This window comes from Sitophilus oryzae, unplaced genomic scaffold (assembly GCF_002938485.1).
Source record: "Sitophilus oryzae breed Bouriz unplaced genomic scaffold, Soryzae_2.0 scaffold_1442_pilon_pilon, whole genome shotgun sequence".
In the NCBI taxonomy this organism is placed as follows: Eukaryota; Metazoa; Arthropoda; class Insecta; order Coleoptera; family Curculionidae; genus Sitophilus; species Sitophilus oryzae.
In genome coordinates this window covers 1,001,028-1,017,297 of record NW_022146107.1, presented here as the reverse complement: position 1 = coordinate 1,017,297, position 16,270 = coordinate 1,001,028, and the positions used below count along the sequence as shown (strand labels likewise).

At 36.2% G+C, this 16,270-nt stretch overlaps 2 protein-coding genes across 2 annotated transcripts; both read left to right on the top strand.

Moving 5' to 3' along the window:
- On the top strand, positions 1 to 975 carry LOC115877232. Its single transcript, XM_030893390.1, has 2 exons — positions 1 to 304; positions 400 to 975. Exons 1-2 carry the CDS (start codon positions 148 to 150, stop codon positions 651 to 653), a joined length of 411 nt encoding a protein of 136 aa, XP_030749250.1. The 5' UTR covers positions 1 to 147; the 3' UTR covers positions 654 to 975.
- A 12,230-nt stretch (positions 976 to 13,205) lies between these two features.
- Positions 13,206 to 15,968, top strand: LOC115877018 (protein FAM200A-like). Its single transcript, XM_030893080.1, has 2 exons — positions 13,206 to 13,436; positions 13,543 to 15,968. The coding sequence occupies exon 2, from the start codon at positions 13,552 to 13,554 to the stop codon at positions 15,652 to 15,654; it is 2,103 nt and encodes a 700-aa protein (XP_030748940.1). The 5' UTR covers positions 13,206 to 13,436; positions 13,543 to 13,551; the 3' UTR covers positions 15,655 to 15,968.
- Positions 15,969 to 16,270: the final 302 nt, after the last annotated feature.

Genomic DNA, 16,270 nt, shown 5'->3' with positions numbered 1-16,270 from the left:
GTTTAAGGATACTGTTACATTTATTAAGTCGAGCAATGTTGCCATGGAAATTTTTAAAAAGGAGCAAAATATTGATGATGATATAACAAACAACAACAGTACAAGCTGATACAGGAGGTACCAACCAGATGGAATAGTACTTTCCACATGATAGAAAGAAGTCTTAAAACCAATGAAGCAATCAGTAGAACACTGCTGAAAGTACGTAAAGCTCCTCAACCTCTCTCTGTAGATGAACTATCTATTTTAAATGATGTTGTGAAGGTTCTGAAATGTTTTGAAGAGGCTACGAAAAAAATTTCAGGTGAGTTAGTTGTTTAAAACCTTCATTGTTTCATTCATAATAATTGCAATCATGAAATAGAATTTATAGATACTTAATGTTATTATTATTTTCAGGTGGCAGCTATGTTACTATTTCTTTGATAATCCCTCTGATCTTTTTTTTTGGTATCTATAATTTTTTAAATGCAGTTATCACAGAACTTGATACAGAAGAAGGGAAATTATTTTGCAGTGGGGTTATAGAATCAGCGAAGAAAAGAATATTTCCTTATGAAAGTAGAAATGTTACAAAAATAGGAACAATTATTGACCAAGATTTAAGAAAGAGGGTTTTAGAAATCCAGAAAATGCTTCATCTGCCGCTGTAATTTTAGAACAATAAATGCAAGAAGCTTTACGACAAAAATCACAAAGTCAGAACATAAATATAAATGAACCTTCAGTGTCCAAAAACATCCAGACTTCCTCTTCGCTTTTTGCATTTTTTGAAAGTAGCATATCGGGAAACATAAAATCAGTCACTGGCTGATGTCATTATCACTAGAAGGCAATATTTAGAGAGGGCAAACTCTGCTGAAGATGCTGATGCGCTTTTATTTTGGAAGGTATGCAACAAAAGGAGAAACAACAAACAACAAAATAAATGTTGTATTTATATTTCAGCAACTCCACCTGTCCATTATTTGCCATTGCTTAATTTAATTTTTCTTATACTTCTTCAGGTAAGTGGAAATGAGTTGACACCAATAGATGAATGTGCTAGGAAGTTCTTATGCATTCCAGTAACCTCGGTTGAGAGTGAAAGAAGCTTCAGTTCTGCCGATCAGGTCATAACGGATCGAAGATCAAAACTCAAGTCAACGAATGTTGATAAATTAATATTTTTGCATAAAAACCTGAATATAACAGATAATAAACGAGCAATTAAAAGTTTTAATAGATTTTCAGTTCATTTTTTCCCATTTGTATCGTACATGCATGATTAAAAAAAACTATCGAGTACTATCGATAATTATCGATATTTTAAAAAATAATATTGATAGTATGACTATCGATAGTTCTCGATCACTATCTTTGAGCGTCTCCAAGGCTCTTTTATCGGCCAGGGTCATGATGCCGCCAAAGAGGAATCGGCCTACGTTTGGTTAAACAGGCCGTACACGGTGGACTACGATATTGGCGAGTCTCTGAATATTTATAAAAATTTGCAAAGTAAAATATGTTGGAAAAATAATTAATAATTTATTAAATTATTTTAATTAACTGATTAATGTTAGTTAAAAACTAAGAAACTCATACCAAATTTTAGGTTTACGATTTTGTTAAATTATTTTATTTAACTGATTAATGTTAGTTAAAAACTAAAAACTAAAACTATCAAAAAAGTTTTTGATAATATTTGTGTAGGTTGACTACAAGTTGTATAACATAAATTTTACGTCCGGTCTACCTAGTGGTCTGCAGCATCGCCTTGTGGCGCAAACGTGGGCCTGTTAATGTGTGACGTGACGCTCAACAGCCAAGAAAAACAGAAGCGTGGTTAATAATTTAGTAATTTAAAAAAAAATTGTCTTTTAGATACAGTAGTAGGTATTAAAAAGTTTTGTGTTTAAATGGGGTTTGCCTTTAACAGTCAAAAAATTATATCGTAAAGTGTAACTTTCCCTAAGAATTCTTTATCTGTCATCATGTTAACCTGATGTTTTGTATTTAACCGATTTTGTTTTTTGCTCCTTTGTTTTACGGATCGGTGCGATCGAATAATTATAATAATATAATAATAGCTCCCGTATATAGCGTTTAACGCCTTGGGAGTAGCAAGGTACAGCTTGCCATACTAGAGCCGTTCGGTATACAAGGAAGGTAATGTGGCTAGCACTACGCTTCAACCGCCTATTATTACCTCAGGATTGTGAATCCCAAGTACTCATTTAAGGCTGAGTCGACCTAGGTACCCAAACTATTTTTATTTTAATAAGAATAGTTGGCTGATGCAATGCCGGGTGTTGGAATCGAACCCACTACCTTGAGATTGGTAGACGAGAGCCTGTACCTTTTACCTCTACGCCACCGGGCACCTTTATAATATTAATAATTATTATTAATATAATGATTTATTTAATGTTAATGTTAAGCTGATGTTTTGTATGTTATTTTATTTTTTTGCTTGTTTGTTTTACGGCTAGGTGCGATCGCATAATTATTATTGATAATGTAACATTGTTTGTTTAATTGTTTATTGTTAATGTTAACATTAATACTTTTTCACTGAATGTTCAAATCTGTTGTTTTTTGTTAAAGTTCGTTATTTAAACATATGTAATACACTCATATTAACACTAATCACATTTGCATGTTCGTCATCATTTTCAATGCCCCACCGGTTGCATCTTTGTAAAGGACTGTGAATTGTTGTGCTTCTCATGTCCACGTATGTTAAAATGGATATCGACGGTATTTTTGTAGTAGGAGTTATCTTTTGATACTGCCTTTCTAGACAAAATCGGCGTAAAAAGCGTCTGTGTTAATCACGGAAATAAAAAAAGTGATAAATAAAAAAGGGCCACAAAGGATTTTATAAAGCTTATTTTCTTTCCATGAAGGCCAATGGTCAGTGAAGCCATTCACCAATCTATTGGATATGTTAATGCCATATCTAACAAAAAGGAGAATATCCCCCCATTGTAAAGGGGCACTGCACGGGAAACCCATTAAGATTCAGGCCCCGACAAAAAGTGGCAGTCTTTTTTTTATTATAAAAAAAATTGGCATTGTGCTAAAATATAATTTTACTTTAGTTGACATAGATGCGTGTGTAAATGAAATATTCCACCATCACGGAATATTTAGCAGTTCCGCATTTGGGACTCAGGCGGGATTCGTACAGATAATAATTGAATGGTGTTAGGCAACACAGAACCAACCCTAAAATCGAATCTGAACAAGGAAGGAAATCAATGAGTGATAAAGACAGCTACGTAGCATCTCAACATTCTTCAATCTCAAAATCTAAAGAGCCACTATACCCCTCAATATCATCTTCTATTTTCCGATCTGCTTTAAGACACTTATAAAAATGAAGAGCATCACTGGGAATGAGATGATAAATCGATTTCAAGTCTGCTAGTTTTGGTTCCGATATTGGTTTTGCCTTCTGGCCATAATGGGACTAGCACATCATCAGGTGTAGCAACTACAACGGATCTTCTTTTTATTATCTGTTTCTTTGAAATATCTATTCTATCATAATCAGTGTTTTCGTCATACGTTTCTTTAACATAAAGTGACATCTGGTCATCCTTTTCCAATTTTATTTGTTTTATTTTTAGCCAGTTTATTTTCTTCTGACCTGTGATATAAAAAGTGTTTTAAAAATATTAGAAACAGGTAGAATATTGTTAGATTCTATTTGTAATATTTGAATCTCACGCATGTGCGCCAAGAAGGCGGGACGCGAACGACAGTGAAGGGATAGCGTCGCCGCGGCAGTCACTGCTTGACATTAACCGCGAATTTAAAAGAATTTAACATCAGGTGTGGGGTAATAAACCCGGGTGCTTTTCGTGTGCCTGTGAATTTTGTGTGACTTTATGCTAATTAAATTAGCAATGGCCAAGCGTGCTACAATCGAATCTGTGCCCATGTTCGACGGCGGGCATTGGAAACTCCCCCTATACGAGTGGTTTGTAAAAATAAATTGGTATGAAACTGAATTTCGTTGGTCTGATCGGAAAACCGTAAGTAGAATTGGCCCCTTTTTACTTAAATATGCTAAACGATGGTTTACTGCATGGAAACCCACTCACGAAACATGGAAAAATTTTAAAACAAATTTTTCAGCTGTTTTTCCATAAAAAAAAAATTCAGGGTAAGCTCATGATCGATGTATCTAACTTTCAAAGTTGCCGTGCTCATTGTAACATTGAGTAAGCACGCATAAAACTTGAGAAATTAAAATTGCTCTCTTGTTGTTTCAGAAAATATTGAGAAAAGGTTTAGACAATTTAAAAAGTGATATTAATAACATCAAAGTACGAAGTTAATACTGTGAAAGTTCTTTTAGAAACCAAGCTAATGATACAGGTTTTAGAACTGAATTTTAGATCTATAGCTCCGTAGTTTTAGTAGAGTTTTGTAGTATCATTTTGTATCATCAATAAATGTAATAGGTTCTGACAATGCGAAAAACATGTAATGGTAGCTATAGGGCTCTTGGTACTCGACTTAGCAGTGTATTTATGGTGCAGACAATTATTAAATTAAAACAGAAAAAATACAGATTTACGTGTTCAGCTAAAATAATGTACAGAATTTTTAAGATGTCGAATATATAGCATAAATTGGATTTATTTTAAATAACGACAGATACCACATTTCCATTTCGCGTGGTTTTAACCTTTTTAACTATAAAAAAACATATCCCCGGTATTTTCTGGTATAAATTGTATTACAAAACTAATTAAAAGTTATGATAAATTTATTTGTACTAAAGATTGAAGAAAAGTACCAAGAAAGGCTGGGCATTTGATAAAGCGAAGCCAATAAGTCGATTCCAGAGCTATCGAATTTCAGTTCTCAGAAACTTATCAGTTAAATGTTGTTCCATATTTTTCTCAACGCAAGTCTAATGAAGTGTCTAAACATCAATCATGAGACCTTGGCGACTGTTTATAATATTCGGTGCTTTGTCAGTATTTTACGAAGTCAGGTATTTTTTTTTACTCTTTTCTTTTGTGTAGCGATTTCAACCTTATGAGTATTGATGAGTTAACAATCTTAGTATTGAATACCGAAATGGTGTTATTTTTCAACGGGGCCGACTATTCCGGATGAAATCGAATTGAAAATGTTTGTCAACATGGCCTACTGGTAACTGGTTAAAAAAATACAGAAATATGACACCGAAACAGAAACTTAAGATATATGAAAATAAACTTAGGACAAATAAGCTAACGATCATTTTTGTTAAAATAATATTATTTTTAGAAAAAAAAATGTGGCCAACTTCTTTTTATATAAAAGTTTTTGTGTCGAAAGGCAGCCGTTTTGATTTATTAAGATTGTTTTCCGACAAGCAGTGTTACGTTACAACTGAAAAAAAGATCTTTTGTGAATTAAACCATTATTTTTATTTTAACTCATGGATCAATTTGTTAAGAAGTATTATGATCAATGCTTACAATGTATTGTTACTAAAAACATACAGTGTAGGTACCTTTTTAAGTACCGCATGACATGAGAGTTTGGAATTTTTATTACTCTTAATCGACAGCTTTTGTAAAAAGGCGGCATCACAGGAAGTTTAGAAAAAGTACGTGTTATAGAGGTATTAATTTCACCGATAAATAACTATATATAATAATATATATATATATAATAATACTATATATATATATAAGTACTATAAAAAAAAACACGAGAATAAATAACGGTGTTCGAGATATTGAAACGCTGACTTAATCTACGAGTATTACTTGACGTTCCGAAAGATGTGTAAAAATATTGAAAACTACGAACGAAAGCAAGCTGTTTATGTAAAAGAAAGGATTAATTGAATTATCAGTATTTGTGATTATCTCTCCGGATGTAGCCATTAGGAAAACTTAAAAAGTATTTTCGATTTTTTTTAGGTTGTAGAAATTATTGCAAGAAATTTGATGATGATCCAGCGAACTCTCCGTAAAATAACGCTTTGCAACCTGTTGATTTTGTTGAAAGCCAGTTTCTTTGTAAAATAACGCTTGACACCGCCATGATTTTCAATCGAGCGGTACATTGCGAACAATAACAAATTTGCTAAGAATAAGTTGAAGAAATCGTCAGTTTGGCCGAACAAACTTTTGTGGGACTTTATGTCATTAAACAGTTATTGGCTAATGAGCGATATTCAATCCGGAAGTTGGGCGCGTAAACAAACCTTAAGTGTTCTAAGGACCAGTTGCGTCACTGGCCATCTGAGTAGACTCCTGAAGACTTTAGAATCTAGTAGAACTAAACAGTTGTAAGTTGTAAATTGGTCTGAATAAAAAAAATAAAGAAATCCGACTATTTTTGTTTTTTTTATTTAGTTTAATTTTATAACATTCTGGGCCGTGTTAGATTGAAAAGTAAATAATTAGCTGACCCATCGTAAATATGTGCTTCTGGCAATATTTCCATCGTGTCAGTCTAAATCTAAATGTAAATTATTTTTGTTAAGTTCATTACTGGCAAATAACCCATCGCAAATACATATGTACATGTCATACTATTTCCATCGTGTTATCCAGTAATTCATTAGCTGACCCATCGTAAATATGTGCAATATTTTGCAATATTTCCATCGTGTCAGTCGAGAAACTCTGTAATTTTAAACTGACCCATCGTAAATATGTGCCTCGTGCAATATTTCCATCGTGTCAGTCGAGAAACTCTGTAATTTTAAACTGACCCATCGTAAATATGTGCCTCGTGCAATATTTCCATCGTGTCAGTCGAGAAACTCTGTAATTTTAAACTGACCCATCGTAAATATGTGCCTCGTGCAATATTTCCATCGTGTCAGTCGAGAAACTCTGTAATTTTAAACTGACCCATCGTAAATATGTGCCTTGTGCAATATTTCCATCGTGTCACTCGAAAAAGTCTGTTATTTTAAACTGACCCATCGTAAATATGTGCCTTGTGCAATATTTCCATCGTGTCAGTCGAAAAAGTCTGTTATTTTAAACTGACCCATCGTAAATATGTGCCTTGTGCAATATTTCCATCGTGTCAGTCGAAAAACTTTGTGATTTTAAAATGGCCCATCGTGAATACGTGCATACTGAGTACATATTCCCATTGTGCCATTCAATGAATTCTTATAAATAGGAGTAAACTGATATTGACGTTAAAATAGTCTGCCTAACGTCCTTCCTTTCTTTATTTCAGCAACTGGCATGGAGGCAGTTGAGTGTGCTGAATTTCAACCCAAAACCTTTGAAACGTAATGAAGTTTACTTTGAATGTTTTTTTGCATAATCTTAACGCATATGTAAAAATACAAAATTAAAGTTTTGTTGTCAAATATGTCATAGGTCTCTTATTTTTTTCTGTTTTGGAACTTGTACATTCCGAGAGCGGAATGATGTCAGTTTGGCCGTGTTAGATTCTATTTGTAATATTTGAATCTGGCGCTCTTTTTAATTATCTGGTTGCTCACGCATGTGCGCCAAGAAGGCGGGACGCGAACGACAGTGAAGGGATAGCGTCGCCGCAGCACTCACTGCTTGACATTAACCGCGAATTCAAAAGAATTTAACAATATGTTTTAGCAGTTACCAATAGTATCCACCTTCCTATTGATAATGTTTTTCTCTAAGTTAGCAGTTCCGAAAAAATCACACTTTTCCATTCTGTATGTTTCTAGCTTATTTTTTCTACAACCTCTAATAACACTCATATATACATCTGGTGTATAGATAAGCTGCTGATACTTTGTACTTGTATCTTCTTCTATACTTGTATTGACCCGGAGGCCTTTATACCTCTTTCCTCTGCGGGGCGACATCCGAGGAATCAGGTGTCTGAAGTCCTAGGATGCCGCTGTCTTTCGGGCTGGTCACCTAACCGCCTTCGTGGAGGCCCTGCATGCCTCCGTGTGTGCGTGCTAGCCCTATGGCTGCATGACTTGTCAGGTCACCAGGTCTTGAATCTCCTTTATCAGCGGGTTGGTAGCGTCTTGCCATCCCATGTTGAAGTTATGGGATGCCTTGACCAGGAAGTGGTTAACCATTAATTGGCGGAATACACGCTGAGATGGCGGCCATCATCTTTTCCTGGAACTGCGCCACAAACTGTGCAATTGTAGCGTTCATGACCGCCGTGATGTCTTGGGCCGGCGTCTGACTGTCTTTGGGCGGCGTCTGTCTGTTATTTTGCGTGCCCCATACAAATGTTGGCGGGGGAATCGGTTTTTTTGCCTGTGGCTGCGGTGCGGGGGGGGGTTCCTTTTGACAGGGCGCATAGGGCACCCCTAGAAGCTGACTGCGTGTGGCCCTGCACAGTTATAGCACTTCGCCGCCTCGGCAGGTTGCTTTCCGCAAGACCTGGAGCTGTGCGGCCCCGCGCATTTCACGCAGACCGGTGCTGCGCTGCACCTTTTGGCGGTGTGTCCGTAGAGTTGGCAGTTGTAACACTGTGGCGAGACACCGTTTGACTTTTTTGTTGAAATGCTCAGTCTCAGGTTCAGGATGCCTCTCAGGTTGTATATGTGGCTTTCTTCTTTTGGTACTGCTACCTGGACTACATCTTTTGGGACCCCCTCCTTGGTCTTCCACCGCTGCACGTGCACTGGGTGGAAGCCCCGGGCCCGGAGTTCCTCCTCGAACTCTTCAATGGAGATGTCCGGAACTACCCCTCTGAATATGACCCTCAGGTGACGTTCCTCCGGAGGGCAGAAAGTAAAGTACGGTATATTGTTATCGTCCATAGAGCGGGATATGCTTCTGTATTCAGTATCTGAATTCGGGTAGATGGTTACACTCTCCTTCTTGTCGGCGGCCGATGCGGTTATTTTTTTAGATTTGAAGAATTTTAGTACTGTGGAGTACTTGGCCTTATCCCTCAACACTATTGGCGGGATTTTGCCTTTGGATTTGGGTGCCTGCTCTGTAGCTGAAGATGTCGTAGCTGGCAGGGGTGCGGCTGTAGCTGGTTGTGATGCGGCTGTAGCTGGTTGCGATGCCGGGACCGGGCCAGGCGCTGCTGGTTCAGCCTGCACTTGGCTGGATGGCAATGGAGGAAAGTCTTCCCTCTTGTTTTGCTTACGAGGACCTCTCCTGGTTCTCTTCCTCCTCTTTGTTCCTGATGGCTCGGTGAAGTTGTCCGAGCCATCCGAAACTGTGGACGGCAAATCGGCCTCCACAGCGTCCATTGGTCTGGGTTCCGACGTTGATGGCGTCGGCTGTAGGTCGCTGCTCTCTGCCGTACCTGGCTGCTTGTCGTTTAGCAACCGGTTTTCTTCCAGAAGCTCGGTATAGGAACTCTGCATAGTTTTGTACATCTGCATGAACGATTTGTTCAGGTCTTCCAAGTTCTGTAACTGGTCTTTCAAGGTCTGTATCTCTCAAGCAGAATTCTCTGTTACCTGCCGGATCATGGCTATTTAGCTATCGCAGGCCTGCGATGATTCATCTCCTGATCTGGAGTCTTCGTCTGATTGGATCATCTCCTCTAACTGGCTTGACGCCGCCATAGCGACGTTACATCGGGCCAACTCACTATTACTGCCTTTGGGGGAGCCTTAGGTACAAAAACAATTTGGGCGACTGGACCGTACACTCAACACACTGACTGGTCGTACTACACATACACAGGCTGCACACAGGGAGGGGGGCGAGCGATGCTCTAACTTCCACTGGTCGGACTGGACTGTTGATACTTTAAATCCTTCTCTATATCGCTGAAATCCGCATCATTAGGCAAATATGAATGGTCACTAACAAGAAAGTTTAGGAAATTTTTTTTGAGGGACGGATGTTCTTTCAAAAGGTGCCTTAACATACCTAAGTATCTAAAAAATTAGAAACTCTAATATTTTATAGAAATAGGTTTATTAATCATACCAGTTTTATATTGCGATTCTGGCTGCCACAAGAATCTGACCACAAGCGCAATTCTTCAATATATCTGCTAATGTTTACGGAAATGTATTTATACAAACAAGATCCGACTTCTTGTGCTCCTCTTCCTGCATCTCCTTCAACCCAAACCATGAAATTTCCCTTACTTTTCTTGGCTGGCATGGATGCCCAAATTATACACCCACAGCTGACGTTTATAAAATATTACATATGTGGTAAGTCTAGACAATGGAAGTATTTTTTGTAAATCAAAAGTTAGATATTCAATGTTATCTTGGATCTTCCATCGATATGGAAGAGTGGCCGATGCTTTCATTTTGGATCTGGCAAACTTGGCGAGGTTTTGGTGTTCGTCAAGCTGTCGTTTCAAATCCATCTTTTTATCTTCCTGACAAATATTTTGTAGTTTTGCATTAATGTTGTCGTATAAGTTACATGTATCTTTTTTGAGAGGCTTAAAATGCAAGTTAAACTTATCATAAAAAATTATTTTGTACTGAGCCAATGAGACTTTAAAATCGGGATTTTCTTGTTTATAGAGTTCATAAATTCTTTTAAATTCAAACCTGATGATAAGTATTGCCTTTCCGCTGGTACAGATTCTCTGCAATAGTGACTGTCGTGTTTTCCTCTTTCGTCAAGGAAAGAACTGGAACGCAATTTTACTAAAGCCGTAAAGCGTTCAGTAGATAATCCAAACGTTTCTGCAAACATGGATCTACATACTTCTACCTTTTTAATGAAGTATTGCCTGCTAAACTGTCCTTTTCTGACGTATCTTCTTTTAATCGAAAGTTCTTTTACACAAGATGTAATATATGCGTTCTGAGTCACATAGTCCGCAAGTTCTCAAAATTTGATAAACTCTTCTTGGCGATCTTCGGTTTTAATATTTTTATAGAATTCATTTAGGCAAGACTCTATAATCAGCAAACTTTTTGGCAGATATTGTTTAATGAATAATGACTAATGAATCTGCCTTGTGAATTAAATCTGCGTTTCTGGCCTTTTCGTGGCAGTCCTTTGTAAGACCCATTATCGGGTAGTTCATCAGTTTCTGAGTCACTGTCTGAATTTTCGGTATTATAATCAGATTCAGGTTTATAGTCAGAGCCATCATCAGACTCTACCTTATCATTATTTACATTGGATATCCCAATACAATTTCCAAATACTGGTTCATGATTGTTTGGTTGTTCACATGATTGTGTATTTTCTTTGTCTATTATAGTTTTTTTATATTCTCCTCTTAATAATTTTGTCTCTAAAGTAGAACAATAATAATTATTGATTATCCCTTTATTTTCTGTTGCTCCGTTATCCCTAATAATTACTATATTTTGTAACACATTTATCTTTTTTGGAGAGTCAGCATGTTTTTCCTCCGTAATTTTTACGTTACTAAGTTCAGTCAATGTTTTAACTTCTTGCTCTTTATGTTAATGTAAGTTTATATCGAGGTTTATATCCAAAACGCTGCTAGATTCATCCCCAAAATCAGAGTTAATTACTCTCTCACAACAATATGTTTCATTGTTCAATCATTGTTAAATAGTCATTATATTGTTCCTCAAGAATGTTTACAATATCAGGATTACCCAATGCTTTTACTTCTTTGCCAATCTCTTTACATTTATCTAAGTTCTCTTTGAAAAGAGTGCTTGTATTTTCGGCAAAACATGGATGTACCTCACATTTTTTATTATCTACTATTACTACTTTTCCTTCGAGTACTACAGGATCAATGTTATCAAGACAGATAATATCCATGTCTTGCAGATCAAAATAGTCGGTATCCAAATTCGAATTTTCCGGTAGAAAATGTTTTCTTCCTGCTTATCTTTAGAAAGCGAAGCTAAGGAACTTTGGTTTTTACTAACAGTAACCGCTTTCTGAAATAAAATTTTAGTATTATAATACGACACTTGCTTTTGGAAAAAATGAGCATATTACGGCTGAAAAATACATTTTCAAAGATAGTAGTAATATACCTGCTGCTTTGCCATTTCAACCATTTTAGCACCCCTTCAAATCATTTTTGGGCAATTATCAGCTCTCTTTAAACACAAATAATTCACAACTTAACTTTTAATTTTTTTTTAAATAAAATAGCCAAAATAAGACATTTAGTATAAAAATTCCAAAGGCAAACAATGACATCTAGTTTATAACCTCAAAAACAGAAAATGGCGGTAAAAATTACGTACATGTGAGCAGCAAAATAGATCCATGCCGCTTGGTTCTTTGTTGCAAATTAAATATAATTTAATATATTATTATTAAAACTCTGTATTTAGCAAAACAGAGCCAAGTGGTTTGGTACCTTGTTACAATTTTATGTCATGAAATATAACAAAAGACCTGGTTAGACCTTTAGTTAGAATGATTACAGGCAGGGTAGACCAAGCCGCTTGGATTGATAATGCGTAAAAAATACTTAATAAGAAATTATTTCAACATCTAAAAGATGGCGGCATGGTAGACCTATACATTAGTGTGCATATCTGAAATATCACAATTTTGTAGGTTGATTTTATGTTGCATAACACCATTCAATTAATTGTATTTACCTAATCCAAAACCTTTACCCAATAGACAAATTATCCATCCATATAGGTACGTTTGTTGCTGATGAAGCATTTCCGTTCAAACTATACAGGGTTCGGCAATAGTGCGTCGAGCATCTGTAGCTCTTAGAATAAAAAAACTTAAGAATTTTGTTTAAGTGCAAATCTAAAGTATGTTCTAGGATGTATTCCAGGAATATTACACTGTAATGAAGTTCATAAAATTTCTAGGACACCCTGTATATTGTGTTAATATTATACTAGAATAATAGAGACTTGATTCTCTTTTAATAATGACAGGCAGCGTATTTTATTGTTAACTCATTATTGTAATGATAATGTCATTAGTGTTTCTATTAAATAAGTTAAATATTTAATTGCCATTTTGTAAGAGAGTTTTGATCGGTTTTGGTCGCTGTGGTTCGGTGCGAGAAACTGAGACGTTTGCGCCGCTCTCCCTACCAGTGCAGGTTGAGTGGAGGGGAGCGTCAGTCGAGTACCTCGGCTACAGCAGCACTAGAGAGTTAGTTGGTGTTCGCACGCGAAACAGTGAAGTCGAGTCCGGAGTGCCTGCCAAGTGACCTGCTGCCAGCTGCCCATCGCCGCCGTACTGTGCTAGGTAAGCACCAGCCGCCGAAGTGTTCGAAGGTAGGTCGTATCCTTGTTATAATTATTAAGCGGTTACTGTACCACCTAGGCGCGTTTTGAGCAGAAGAAGTTATGTGTTTTATTATATATTAATCTTATTTATTATTAACTAAAACTCAAATCAACAAGGCAGCGACATCTATCAATCAATCAATCAACCGGCACTGTGGCGTGCCAGGTAAAATGTGTTAGAGAGCGCCGGGAGCGGTAGAGGGCTCTAGGCTCTAGTGCGCTGATCGCTATTTACTAGTTCTCGGTGGTTCCCAAAATCTTTTAAAGTAAACAAAACAAAAGCAATGTAGGTTGTACGTGTATTTAGTATTATAAAAAGGTATGCTAATATGATTTATACATATATACATGCATTCAAGCAGAATACATATCTAAATATGCATAAATACCACAATAAAAAATTACATAATTTGCACTCATTTCAGGGGCGCAATATGTCTGAGTTATCTGATTCTGATATAGGAAAAAGCGGATCATCTACTCCGAAAAAGAAAAGGGCAATGAGGCACGAACTGGCCAGAGATGAAAAGAAAAGCCGAAAACAACTTTTTTCCAGAAAGTGGATGGAAGAAGATATTTTTAAGCGATGGCTACTACCAACTGAAGATCCAGCTAAAGCTAAGTGTAAAGTATGCCAGTTGAATTTAGGGACCAAAAGAAGTGATTTGTTAAGCCATGGGAAAAGTCAGAAACATTTAAAAAATATGAACTTAACGCAAATAACTAGACCAATTACTGAAATATTTCAGTCTTCTAAACAAGATAAAAATCTAATAATAGCAGATATCAGATTTACTTTGTTAGCTGCATCTCATAATTTTAGTTTTAGTTCTATTGACCATGTAACCGACACTTGTAAATTAAGTTTTAGTGATTCGAAAATCGCAAAAAATATGCAATTAAGGCGTACAAAATGCACAAGCATTTTAAAAAACGTACTTGCATCTACAATTAAAGAGGCATTGTGTGGTGAACTGAAGAATAACAGTTTTTCTATTCTTGTAGATGAAAGTACAGACATCAGCAATTATCGGTACCTGTGTATTTTAGTTAGATATATTTATGAAAACAAAATCAAAACCGAATTATTAGACTTAATTCCCATCAAGGCTGATGAGGGGTCAGCAAAAGGTCTCTATTCCCTGTTTAAAAAATGTCTGACTGATTTTAATTTAAGCGTGAATAATATTGTGGGTTATTGCTCTGATAACGCCAGTGTCATGATGGGGAACAAAGAATCATTTAAGACTTATCTCTTAAACGAAAATCACCATATTGTTGTAAATGGATGTGTGTGTCACTCGGCTCATTTAATTGCTGCTGCCGCTAGCCAAGAATTGCCAAGTAATATAGAAGCATTATTGCAAAATATCTCCAATTATTTTTCTAGAAGTCCAAAGAGACAGTCAGTTTTAGAAGAATTTCAACAATTTATGCGGGCAGCTCAACTTAAAATTATAAGCCCCAGCAAAACCAGATGGTTGGCACTATCAAATTGTGTTGAAAGGCTAATTGATCAGTGGGATGTTCTTTTAGAAGTCTTCCGAGTAGCTGCCTTTGAAGATAAAAATCAAGTAGGCAATATGATATTTAATGAAATGCAAAATCCCTATGTCAAAGCTTATCTTCTATTTTTAAAACACGTTCTTCCGATCTTTAATTCATTTAATGCTATGTTTCAGTCTTCCAAAGTCCTTGTAGATAAAATGTATGTAGAGAGTAGAAGATTTGTGAAGATACTATGTGTAAACTTTGTCAAACCCTCCTGTTATACGAGTGAGGTTGAACTTGATCTATTAAATGTATTTGATCCAAATGTGTTGCTTCCGGTGGAAGAAATTAATGTGGGTTTGAATACCATGAATTTACTCAAAGATTGTATCAAAGCTGATAACGAACAATTTAAACTTAAGTGTTTGAAATTTTATCAAGTAGCCGTTGCCCAAGCATTTAAAAGATTGCCTACTAAAGATAAATTTTATAAAAATATTACATTTGTACAACCGCAAAATGCTCTGAATGTAAATCTAAAACATGATATTGATGAAATTTGTAACACATTTAAAAATAAAATAGACCCCGTAAAAGCTATAACTGAATATAATAATATAAAAATATATTTTTCTGAAGAAGAAAAAGAAAGTCTAACATGCGATGATGTAATTACGTTCTGGACAACTTTGTTGGACATGAAAAATTTTAACGATGAGCATTTATTTAGAAATATCAGCATAGTTGCTCTGATCATCCTTACTTTAACTCACGGCAACGCGGACGTGGAAAGAGTGTTTTCAATAATGACTGATGTTAAGTCAAAAAAAAGAAATCGCCTTTCACCTGATACTCTGAGTGATATTCTCAGAGTAAAAATTGATTTAGCAACCAAAAATAAATGCTGCACGAGTTATGCAATTAGCGAAAGCCATTTTCAAAAATTTAATCAGTTCATGTACCAATTTAAAACCAAAAATGAGGCAACTAGGTCCACCGCCCCCAAAGAAAATGTTTGTGACACTGACACGTCTGATTCAGATTAGAGCACGATTAGAGTTAGTTAATTTAAGTGTATGTTTATCTTTTAAAGAGAAAATATATTTTTGATTTATTTTCCATTTTTCCAGATAAGGATTTATTTGTGATTTATTGTTTATATTTATATGTTTACAAAATAAAAGTGCTTATTTTGCTGTAATTTTTTTTATATTGAAAAAAATCAATTGCCAAATGGTATCTATATAAATCATAATTCCAAAATAGACTAGATTTGTAGTGAAATTAGAAATGACACGACCGTAGCGGGGAGTAGCGGAATTTGTGTAGTGACGTAGCGATATTCGTAGTTTTCTGGTTGGCAACACTGTCGAGTACCTCGGCTACAGCAGCACTAGAGAGTTAGTTGGTGTTCGCACGCGAAACAGTGAAGTCGAGTCCGGAGTGCCTGCCAAGTGACCTGCTGCCAGCTGCCCATCGCCGCCGTACTGTGCTAGGTAAGCACCAGCCGCCGAAGTGTTCGAAGGTAGGTCGTATCCTTGTTATAATTATTAAGCGGTTACTGTACCACCTAGGCGCGTTTTAGGGATAAGGGAGAGCGTAGGTTGCCGACCAGGCGAAAGAGGGAACACGGTTTACTATAGTAGTTGTCAGGAATAACGT